At 47.1% G+C, this 12,436-nt stretch overlaps 2 protein-coding genes across 2 annotated transcripts in view; one reads left to right on the plus strand and one right to left on the minus strand.

Annotated features, from left to right (window-relative positions):
- The window catches only part of TIMP3 (TIMP metallopeptidase inhibitor 3), a 57,083-nt gene extending 56,469 nt beyond the window's left edge, over positions 1 to 614 (minus strand). The window contains exon 1 of the mRNA XM_090043141.1: positions 285 to 614. Within this exon, the coding sequence (XP_089899267.1) occupies positions 285 to 408 (124 nt within the window). The 5' untranslated portion in view covers positions 409 to 614. The remainder of the gene's footprint in view (positions 1 to 284) is intronic.
- The window catches only part of SYN3 (synapsin III), a 308,303-nt gene that overhangs the window by 170,345 nt on the left and 125,522 nt on the right, over positions 1 to 12,436 (plus strand). The window lies entirely within an intron of this gene.

Here is a 12,436-nt window from a genome sequence, read left to right on the forward strand (position 1 = left end):
GAGTACTAATGTTGCTCCCCTGGGCATTAGGATGCTGCACCGCCTGCCCCCAGGAAATCCCAGACTCCTAGAAGAGAAGGGCTGGAAGGGACCTCAAGGAGGGCATCTAATCCAACCCCTGCTCCCAGCAGCACCAGCCCCAACGAGATCATCTCAGGCACAGCTTCCTCTAGCAGGGTCTTCAAACCCTCCAAGGATGGAGATGCCACCGCCTCTCGGGCTGTGCATCTCCTTGCCCCCCAGATGCCTGTCTGCGAGCCCGGGGGGGGGCGGGCGGCACTCACCGATGTCCGAGTTGCAGAAGGCATCCTGCGGGTGGATGGGCACGCACGTGCAGGCTTCCGCCACCAAGGCGCTCAGGCTCCAGCTGCAGAGGAGCGCCAGGAGGCTGAGCCACCCGGCAGGCATGGTGCTGAGGGGGGTGGCTGGACGCTGCCGGCGGAGGGGGGTCGCCCCGTGGATGTGCCGCGTCTCCTCCGGCTGCCGGGCCCGGGACGCTGGAGGCTGGAGGCGCCTTTGCTGCTCTGCCCCGGGCTGGGGCGGGGAGTTATAGCCTTGATCGCGCGCTCTCCGGCTCCTGGGGGGCCGCTCCCCGCGACCAATCGCAGCCCCGCATTACCTCACTCCCGCGGAGCGGGGAGAGGCTGCCCGAGGGCTGGAGGCGGGGTCGGAGCCCGGGCTTCAGCGCCTTATAGGGAATAATGCGCCTCCATGTGTGTTGGGGCGGCGAGGGGGAGCAGGCGGGGAGGCGGGCTGGCTACCTGTGCGTGCCAGTGCCCGCTCCGGCCAGGCCCCCGCCCCCGCCGCAGGAGGGAGCTGCTGCTGCCACCGCTAGGGAGCAAGCTGGCGGGGGGTGCAAGGAGGCTGCCTGCCTGCCCTCTCCTTGGCAGCGCATCCTCAGCCGGGGCCGACTGGCAGAGCTCCGCCGGTGTGGCCAGCTCTTTCTGAGTGTTGGCGTTGGCCGTAAAAGTCTGCGCTTCAGCAATGCGAAAAACTTCAGCTCTTTCTTCTCTGCGTATTTTAAGATTTTAAATGTATAGAAAAGAAAGAGCCAAGTGCTTCGTGGTCCTGAAGCAGAGACCTTAAGAACAATGCCAAAAACTTAGCTCTTTTCCATATATATATATATATATATATATATAAACGTATAGAAAAGAAAGAGCTCAGTTTTTCACATGCCCAAAGCAGAGACTTTAAGAGCAACACCAAAAACGTAGCTTTCTCGTGCATGTGTGTGTGTGTGTGTGTGTGTAAAAGAAAGAGCTAAGTGTTTCGTGGTCCTGAAGCAGAGACTTTACCAACAGCGCCAAAAGCTTAGCTCTTGCTCTTGTATGTTTATTTATTTATTTAACGTCTAGAAAAGAAAGAGCTAAGTTTTTCACATACCCAAAGCAGAGGCTTCAAGAACAACGCCAAAAATCATGAGAGTTGGCCATACTGGCTCCCTGACCAGGGGATGAGGGGCCCCACACACTCTCCTGGGGCCCTGTCAAACTCAAATCCAAGGGGACCACTCCATAGGGCCCCTCACATTTCAAAAGGAAACCTTCCTTCCCCCCACCAACAAGCTCTCATGGGGCTGGGGTGTGCGTCTGACACTGGAAGAGGGAGGAAAAAAGAAGACTTGAGACCATTAAAAAAAAACCCTAAGAAAAAAGCATCTTGTAATAGGAAACTCACAGGTTGATTCTTTTCTGCCTTCAGTCTCCATTGGAAAGGGATTGGAAGAAGAAGAATGACAAGTCCTGTTTGGGCTGTAAAGCAGGATTTGATGCTGTGGTTTTTAATCCTACCCCAAGCCCCCTTCCTCCTGCCCAACATTCACAGTCAGCAAGGAGTGATAAAACAAACTGTTAAAAGTGAGCTGGAAAAAACCCTCTCATATGTACCAGGCACTCCCAACACTTAATCTTGCTGTATATTTTAGTAGTGCATCTTTAGTGCAATTTATAGAGAAGTCCTGTTTGTTTTGTTTTCCCTTACCCCCTCCCACCCTTTTTTTTCGGAAATGTAAATTTCTATCAGCTGCAGAAATGCAAATGTTAACAGCAGAGCTGGAGTTATGGGCAGGGAGACTGCCAGATGCAACATACAGACAGCCTTGTTATCCTGCAAAGGGGACTGAGGAGTGATTAATCTTAGTATCAAACCACAGTACATAATGTCAGAGTACTTTACAAGACTTAAGCATGTCTAGTTATACATTACTCCAGTATTAAAGGCCAGGGACCAGCTGTCCTAAATTTCTAAACAGCATGCTGAGTTTTCAAATCTACAGTTCTGCCATATCTGGGTTAAAAATTATCTGTCCACACCTTTTCCTTAGTGGTGCAGCCTGTAGAAAACCCCCAGTCCTCTGGAAGGATAGCCTTTGTTGGGATATCAACATTCAACAGGTATAGGCTCGTGTGTTGAGAAGGGACAAAGGACAGTCTAGTGAATTAGGTTCAAGTCTGGCATTTGGGAAACCCTGCTCTGCTACAGACCATTTCTATGACTGCATAGCCTCTCTGTGCCCATAGCCCCATCTGGACAATGGGAATAATTGCACTGCCCTGCCACCCAGGAGGGTAGTGAGGATGATTGTCTTCAAGATTGCAGTGCTCAGGTAAAAATGGGGGTCATATATGTTTGTCACAGAGAGGTTAACGAGATAGTTTTAATGTCTAATTTTAAGTAATTTGGAGGCACACCCTCAGAGTTGGAGCAACCCCATGCAAACAACTGGGGTTATATATTTGGACCTGTAGCCGAGTGCCTGTGACAAAAGCTAAATCCCAACAGCGAAAGCTTGATTTCAGTCTCTCTTGTGTAAAGCGAGACCAACTCCATTACAATCAGAAGTGGCACTTATGTACATGACATCAGAATCTGGCCCACTTGCTTTTTTATTGTTGTGAAATGTAGTCTGCAAATGACACATGGACAAGTATGTGTACTAGGAATTAGTAAGTATTAATATAGAGAAGCTGTGGCACAAAAAGATGGAGTGGGTTGCTCAGGGTTACAGAGAGGCCAGCAGTGGGATTGGGATTAGAACCCAAGTCTTGCCACCCATCTAGTGCCCTATCCATTGAACTAGGATACCTTTGTGGGGTGAAATTATAGGGGAAAACCATATTCAGCTCTTCTACCTGAAGAGAACTTTAAGCCTTTTGTGACCATTAAAAGAAAAAAAAAAAAGACCTTGACTCTGATGTGAGAAAATTAGAGTTCACATTTGGTTTGTCACCAAATAAAGAAGTTGCTCTTATTTCTGTCCTTCCCCAAGAATGTGATGGTGAACACAATTAAGGACCTCTTTTTCCTGACATGCAGCCACACCACTCCATTCTGTGGTCTTGTCAAAGCCCACAAGCTAAGCATGCCTGTGCTAGGTCAATAGATGGTGTGAAAATTCCAAGGGAAACCCATGTCTTGTAGGTGGTGTTGACTCAGTGGGCATCATTTCCTAAGACCGTCCTGACTTAATGTCTTAAAACAGTGCTAGGGGGCACTGTGCTGCAAGGTATAGGTTGAGTTTCATTTGGATGAGGAATAGAAAGCCAGGGTTCTGACTACTTGTGATAACTAAAGAATCCACAGTGCTTTTTGCAGGAGTCAGGTTGTTAATCCTAGTGCTCTGGTTAAATTCCAGCAAAGATAACTACATTTTGCCTCCATAAATTCCCACTGCAGTTTAAATTGGAAGCATTATTTTTCACTTTCCCTCTGCAAACCCTTCTACGTTGTGTGGCCAGTATGGAATGTCTGATGTGTTCCATCCCTGAGCTGGCTATGATGGATGATGCAGTCTCTGTTCATAGCCTGTAAAAGCACTTTGGGATTTTTCTTTAGCATGGAAGGTGTTATGTAAATGTAAGGTATGCTGCAAATGAACGAGAAAAATATCCTGTTTCCTTCTGATTACCTTGAAAAGCGAAACCTGAGGATACCCCTGAGCTAAAAGGAGTCTGCTTCTGAACTGACAAAAACAGCAGACTGTAAGTAGAACATTAGTACTAGTTTCATGAAACTACTGAAGCTGCTGGTCACCAAAAAGTGCCAGGAAGTGACAAAGGCACTTAGCTTACCAGTAAGCACCCAGAACATATCTTCAGCTGCTGCAAAGAGGTATAGCACCACTGAAGCTGATGGACTTAATTCTGCAAATCAATCCACCAGCAGCTTCCAAGAACAGCACAGGATCATGCAACTTTTTAAATATCTATTTTTATTCTAAATTTTCCACTGAAATTTGACTCAATACATGAACATGGACTCCTGCCAGTAACAACTGGCAAAAAAGCTTCCCTCCCTTGCTTTAATATCCCTTCTTGAGGTCTGTGGAGTTAGGCTAATTGCTGAAGATGGCCATTTCAGTACCAACTTCTGGCTTCTCTTCCTATTGCCAGGGGCAGAGTGCAAATACCCTTTTTTGCCACCTTCTGCCACTATTGTTTATGCTATACTGTAAGGAGTTCCTGCCCCACCATCTCATACTGCCAAGGAATAGGAAATCTCACAGGAACCATCTCGAGATGCATCAACCAGATGGATTGTATCACTATTTGTTTCTTGTTCATAAGGATCATTTTCTACACATTTTCAAAGGTTGCCCATTAGGAAGACTTATTGGTTTTCATATGCACATGTTTAGCTCTGGTTTATTTGTATGAAGAAAGGTTGAATAAAGTGCCTCTATTAATTCCTTCCTTATGTCAGTGAACTTCATATGTTACTTATAGTAAGTAAATAGTATCTTTGAAAGTAGTGTCTTTGATTCTCTATGTGCCCACCTAAACTCGAGCAATTGCTCCTGAGTGGCTCAGGCTCAGGTTTGGTCTTTCTCCGGGACTTGCACCCATCGTGCACCACCTCCTAAGGGAAGCCCCCGATACTCGCCTGCCATGTCTTACTCTAAAGTTCAGATGCAAGAGGCTCCTGTCTGTCTTGGACTTGCTTGGAGGTGTCACATGAAGACGTCCTTGGAGCTCCACCTCCCCTATACCCCTTCGATATGCCAGCCTGATGGTCTCCATATGCTTGATAACTGGAGTTCTCTCGGGCACGGGTATGTGCGTCATCACCCCAATCAGACTTCTAAAGGATTGTATTAAATGCAGTGTCTATGTGTACACTGATCACAGGCTGACCAATCTTCCTGTTGTACTCTGCCTGTAAAAGAATGTTACAAGGATACAGGACAACAATCTTCCTCCTTACAGCCGTATTCCTTGGGTCAGATGGGCAAGCCAGTCCACCCACTCTGGTCTTCTGTCCCAGAGTCCCTGAGGGCTCCTGGTTCCCCCAGTCCTGGGAGTAATATCCCTAAATGTGGCCTCAGTCTCTGGCCTCAGGAGTAGTACAAAATCACAAACAAAAGAAACGAAAAGAATCAGGGAGGTAGAAGTTTGTCCTCCCTATTCGCGTGTCCCTGTGTGTTGTTGCGACACTAGTCCCTCGGTGTCCTTTCCTCATACGGTGTTGGGCATCACTCCTCAAGGAGGCTGGCTTCTCTTCAGGACTCTACCCAGAGTCCCTGGCTTGAGGTGCCAGGTCTACCAGCCGGGAGCATACAGCTGCCTCCGGGCTGTTGCTCCCCTGCCTCTTCCCGGCAGCCGGCTTTTGTAGCTGACTACCAGTGCTTCTTGATGATATCATCTCCCCGCACTGCCCCCAGCCACACTGATTAGCAGCTGATGAATTGTGGGGGTGGCTCTGCCTGTGGTTCTCTGCTTCTTCCCACCGTGTCTGTGTCAGGTAAGTTTCCCAGGGTCACGGGGCTTTCCGGGCCATTTACCTGGGAATGCAAGGTTTTCCCCCTGCTGCTCTGCCCTTGGGGACAGGGTCTCCACTCCTTTCATCTTGTCTCCCTGTGACACTATATCTACATACAAAATTTTAATTTGATTTGGCTCTCTGAGGTTATAGAGCAGGGGTGGCCAATTATTTCAGGTAGAGAGTTGCTTATTGAGTTTTGGCAAGCCATTGAGGGCCACAAGACAGGCAGCCAGGAGCAGATAAATATTCATTTTCTAATTTGTTTAGGGGCCCCACGGGCTGGATAGAATGGCCTGGCGGGCCACATTTGGCCTACCCCTGTTATAGAGGACTCGCACACCCTTCCTGTCTGCAAGTCAGATGTAGATAAGACTCTAACCTGTCCTCAAGCTTCAGATTACACATGAACAATATAATAGTAATCAGCTCTGATATTTCTATAATGCATTGTGAAGGAGCCTGCTGTTCTTTACAGATTGTGTATGTGGGGAACACCTGATCTGAGGGTGAAATGCAGCCACTATGTCATACTAGCAATATTGCACAATAGGGACTGTAGGATTTAAAAAACCCACAACCTACTTTCCAGAACCACCCATCCTAGCCTTTAAGGACCAAACCTCACTAACCTCATCACCATAAGCAAACTTCCTATGACCCAAACCACACCAAATGGATCTATACCATATCAGAACAAGAAATGTAAAACCATCTCTGCCAGTCCCACAATAGCCACACCCCACAACAGGACCATCACCATTCTTGGGTCTTATACCTGCACCTCCAGAAATGTAATACATCTCATCCAGTGCAACAAATGCACTGATGAAGAATATGTAGGAGAAACCAAACAACAACTGTGTACCAGAATGAACACACACCGAAAATCCATCAAAGACAAAAATATCCCATTACCTGTGGGTGCCCACTTCTCACAAGACAGTCACTCCCTCTCTGATTTTTCAATTCTTATCCTCAAAGGGAATTTACAAAACACCTTTCATAGATAAGCCCACGAACTTCACTTCATAAATCGACTGGATACAAAAAATCATGGACTTAATATAGACATTGGATTTATGACACATTACAACCTGCCTAACAGCTGGCATGCCAGGTAACCTGCCTCCAGCTGACCACTTGCATTCCTTCACACATGTCCCTCCCTTCCCCACCCCCATCTCCCCTCCTGTCTCTATCCATTGTCTTCCTAACTTCCATTCATTTGCATTTTCACAGACATCCTTGTTGTAAATTTGCTTCTTTTCTACCTTGGAGAACACATAACACCAGCAGTCTCCCTATGCCTGACGAAGGCTGTTTGTGCCCAAAAGTTTGCAAAGGACATTTTTCCAACTTTTTAGTTGGTCTAAGGAAAGATGCCACATCTACCCAAAAAACCTTGTTAACCTACTCAAGTCACACTGGCTATAATCTGCATCAGCTATGGGAAGCAATAAAGAAATGTCTTTTAACAGCCTTATAGTACTGAAATGGGGGCTCCATGCTGCACAGTGCTGAGCCCTTTGGCCATGATCCAGCAAACAGCTTAACTTTAAGCATGGGTGTTCTATTGAAATTAATAGAGAACTATTTGTATGTGTAATGGTAAGCATGCACTGAAGTAGATTGAGCTAGAATAAGGGCAGAGAGCTCTGTAAACAATAAAAAGGGGAGGGGGCTGTGATAAGGTGTTCTGACAAAGGTTATGTGTGTGTGTGAAAAAGCTGGGGAGATAGAGAGGGAAAGGGGACATAGGGGATTTGCTAAGCCCTACCTGTCGGTGCCTAAGTATAGGCAGTGTTGTTGAAAACTCATTTTTCTGAGCAATTAATTTACTCCATTTTTTGTGTATAAGAAGGATTTCCATTTCTCTTGCTTTGCTTTTATGCTGCTGGGGCCATTTCCAAACTGAAGTGTGGGGTTTTTTTTAAACAACTCTAAACTGCATCAATGGCTTTAAATGACTGAACAAAGAGATTTCAAATAGATGAAGTACTTCAAATGGTAATAAGAGCTAGAGTTCCCAGAGTGCTGGAGCCTGGCAGTAAGCAGAGGAGAGAGCAAGAGGGACTGAAAATCACTTTTCTGTTGTTTCTTTGTATGAGATTTCTGGCTTATGAAATGCACAGTAATTAAAATGACTGGAATGCTTTGCATTTTTAAGGGAGCTTTAAGGTGGCATTGAGTTGAGTGGCTCCTGATTGTACTTTAGGCTGGAAGTTTCTATCAGCATATCCCGATTGTCTGTCTGTGGGACTCCAGGGAAAGGCATAGGCATGGCATATGACTGCCTGCTCCCTTGGTTTAGCTGTATGGATGCCTCTTGGGTAAAATGTTCTATGGGTAGCCATCCTTGGCTGAAATGTAAATTGGAGGTCAGGTCCCCAGGCTGCATAATCATTACAGTTCTCATTGCTTTCTTTTCCTAAAGCAGGGATATTAACCTTGGTGTCCAGCCCTTATTTAAATTTGGCCAATTGTATTCATATGCTCTGACTCCTTACTAAAATATTATTTAGTTTTGCTGTCCTGTATTTGAGTGCTGGTCTTCCAATATCCCTCTTCACACCAGAGGTAGCTGCAGTGCAGCACTTGTCACTAGTTCCTTGTATCATTACCTAAGTCTGTTTGCAGTTTGCTCTTCAGCAAGCAGAGAACCCAGCCAGTGCTTTGCAGCCTGGCAAGGCTTCCAACTCACAGTGTGAGTTGGTTTGCTTCAGCATAAGTGAGAGACAGGTATTCAGCAGCCTCCCATGGTGCACCCCAACATTTTACCTTTCTTGTTCTCCAGTCTAATGAGAGGACAGGAGTTCTCCTTGTTCTCCTGTCTACTGAATGAGAGTCACAGGGGAGTTATGTAAGGAGGTGCCGCCCCCTACAATATCCCTGTAGAGATGGCTGCGTCTCTCTCAATGACCGAGAGCCAAGGAGCTCAGCTTAGGAAACAGCAAGGACAACGAATGAGGCCTGTCATCTAGGGATGAAAGCTGACTGGCCTGGAAGTGTTGAAGTAAGAAGACAGCAAAGGTCCTTCACACCCTCCCAGCAACTAGACTTCTGAGGGCTTTGGCTGAACCCATCCCGTTGGCATGAGCTCCTACTATCCCAGCCCACTGTCACTCTGCTCCATCATCCCTATGGGAGCTGCAGGGTAAAAATAATGAGTCATGCAGGGGACAGCCACATGTTTTCTCTCACACCACTGGCTCAATTATGCTGAGGATCCACCAAGCCAACACAGACATTCTTCCCACTGGGGTAATAGGCCTAGCAGCTGCTAAGATTTGGCCCAGTGTTTGTCAGGCACTTTAGGATGAAAGGCAATTCTTAAATGTAGAATATTATCATAATAACCAAAGGCAGAAAAAGAGAAAATGACAAGAGATGTAGCCTACTGATGAGGCTCTGAGCTGTATTTGAAGTGATTTGCCTGCTGGTGAAAAGTGCCAGACTGAAGACATCACACACAGAAATCCTCCATTTACCCATCAAACAGTGAAGGACAGATCGCTTTTTCCTGTCCTACCATGGCTTCCAGAAGCCATCTTATGAGAAACAAACCTTCCCAAACCATCTAATATGTAGTTTCTCTGCTGAAACTGCAGACAAGTGTCATTTGTGGTTGTGTCGTTTTATGTTGTGAACATTCATCCATGAGAAAACAGATCGACTGAGGGCTTTACATAAAGCGCCATGAGTTAGAGCACCACCCCACCCCCAAACCAACAGATATTTTCCTGTTGTTGGGATTGAACCTGCCTGCAGAAGCCCAGGAGCCTCCCTCCAGCCTCTCTCCCCTACCCCTGTCCCCTCCCAGCTCCATGGCTATCTACAGAAAGGGAAAGGAGATGGAGTAGAGGGAGCTGAGGCTGGGGTTTGGCCAGTCTTAGGTGGGTGTTGGGGGTGAGGTTGGAGGGGAGCTATGAGGTGGGGGAACTCCAGTCCACCCACCCCCTCCTTCATCTCATTCCTGGCAAACCCCAGCCCTCCGTTCCCCCTCCCTCATTTTCCCTCCCTTCCTGCAGATAGCACTGGGTGTGGGCTATATCAGTCCAGCCCAGATCACTCAACAGATTAAGCCTAGGGAACACAAGTTCCTAAGGTGCTTGGAAGCAGAGCACCTTCATCTGATTCTTCATTTGATTAGGGTTAATTTATCATGCAATCGGCCACTTTAAAAGGATTCTGTAGCCATGCATGGATGTCACTGTAACAAGTGAGCCTTCCCAGGACCAGTCCATATGTTGGCCCACCCAGTTGTTTAGGACAATCCACCCACCTGCTACACTTTGATCTTACCAATTAGAAGTAGTTGTTTATCAGGCAGGAGGCTGCCCATTTAATTGCCCTGATGCCAAAGGTGCATACACAGCTCTGAACCTTCTCTTATACCGTGCCCCATGCCTCAGAGCTGGCATCCATATCCACAAACTCCCCCAGCCCCTTAACTGGGCCACACTCAGTCTCACCCAGCCTAAACTTGGCCTCAGGCACTCTCAGACTCACTGGGGCCTCAATTCCCACAGACTCTGGGCTCCTAGCCTCTCCTCAGTCTTGGGCTCCCTGCCCTACTCTGGACCTCCTGGGTCCCCCCATGCCCCCATACTGAGGCCTCATCCCACTCATTCATCCCACCCCACTTTGGACTCACGCTACTCTGTGATCCTGGGCCCTCTCTCAGGCCCCCTTTTCTAGCCTGAGCCCCACCTCAGGCCTCTCTCAATGAGCCTGGGCCCTGTGCTTTTTCTTCAGGGTGTGCTTACCTGTCCTTTCCCCTGCACAGGGTCACCCACAAGGTGGCAGGGGCTGAGGTTTTCTGGTGCCCCATACTCACTGGGGAGGCATAGGTGTGGCATTTCCTGAGGGCTGCCCTGCCATAAGCAGCACCAGCACACCACCCTCCCCAGCAAGCTGTAGTTTTAGGTCATGCCTCAGGACCGGGGACCTCCTCCATCCCCATAGCACCTACCCTGAACCACCAGGTGTTCTAGGAGCAGCAGCCCCAACTGCCAGCTCACTACTGAGGGCCTGGGTTTATATGGAGGCTTCTCAGCCCTCATCCTCCAATCCAAGAACCCTCCTTCAGTCATGTGACTGGCTCATCAGGCTGTACTGCACCTACCTGCTGCTCCACAACCTGCTTAGACCCCTTAAAGTGACAGGTACAACCTATGCTCTGTCAGAGTCACGGCATGGCCGTAGAGCACTTTAAGGAGGCCAGTCACACAACAAACCTATCTTTGTTTTGCACCATGATTCACTTCACACAGGCCATCTAACAGATGTCAAAGTGGGTTTTCAAAAGCTAACTGCGACCCCTCTGTGTGCAAATCACAGTCACAATTGTAACGTCTTGCTAGTGGTTTTTAAACCCAAACTGTTTATTTTTATTCCAAAGGCAACACTAGACCTCATTGAATATAAGGGTAGCCCACTCCTGCACAGATCCATGATCCAAGCCAGCAATGGCTGGGAAATTTCCAGCATTTTTTATATTAAATTTTTAAGGCAACATGGTGTTTTTCCTCCTCTGGCAGTTTGATCACCGTTTTGGAATTTTGCTTCATAAATCTTTGAATACAGTATCAGACAAAAGATGAAGAGATGGTAGATACACAGCCTGGAGTAAGGATTGTGTCATTCTGTTATTATCTTGCTTTTCCTGTATTAAGAGTAATGAATTCATCAAAAGACCTTTTCCAGGGCTGCACTTCGGGTTCAACACCTACTGCATTAATGTCACAAGTGAAAAGAACAGTGCTTGATTTAGCACAGATGTGCGAAAATGGTGCTCTTTCCCCGCTAAAAAGAAAAAAGCCCCCTCCCTTTACCCACCACTACTTGAAGCAGAGGCACAAAGATCTCTCTGTCATAATTCCCTAAGCATTGATGAAGGAAGTTTGAGCAGAGGATGCAAAGGCACTGCAAGAAGTCACAGTAATTATAGAACCTTGCAGTTTATTTACCAAAATGTCTGTGATTTCCATTTTGCAGCAGGTGATCACAAATATTGTGCAAAGATAGTTAATCTGTAACTGAAGCATTGTAACAAATGCAAGGTTTCTCCAAGTAAAATCATGGAAAAGGAATGCAGCAAACTATTTCCCTCTTTACTGAATGAAAATACCTTTTACGGGTATTGCGAAAATAGGCCTGTGACTCCATACTTTATGAGCAGGACTTAAAAAAACAGCATCCCCATTAGCAGAGCTCAACTCCCCCTGCTTACTCTTAACAATTGTGGCACCAACCCATTTCTAAAGTGGTTCCTTAAGTTACAGAATAAGTGTTCCGGTGCCAGGACTGTATCTCGTTTGACTGTACCCTGACCAGCACAGTGAGGGCCCTGCTCTGACTACAGTCAGTAGGAGCTAACCCAAAATAAATAATAATTATAATTATTAAGCCTAGTACTTAATGGCATGTCCCTTACAGCCATAGGATCCCCAGGGTCACAGCAGCCAACAATTCCACAAGACCAGACCTAAGGCACAGGAATTGTGGAGCACTGGCTTGAGAAGCAGCCAAGTAGGTGATGGCAGAACAGCATGGGTGAGGGAAAGCAGAAACAGTTATGCAGAGAGACACAGATGACCCACAGGCATATGTTTAGCAGCTGCAGCTGTCCCAGGCAAGCTATAGGGGAACCTGCAGCTGTATGCTGGCCATG

Source organism: Crocodylus siamensis, chromosome 4 (genome assembly GCF_052110815.1).
Source record: "Crocodylus siamensis isolate JL-2025a chromosome 4, ASM5211081v1, whole genome shotgun sequence".
Taxonomy (NCBI): Eukaryota; Metazoa; Chordata; order Crocodylia; family Crocodylidae; genus Crocodylus; species Crocodylus siamensis.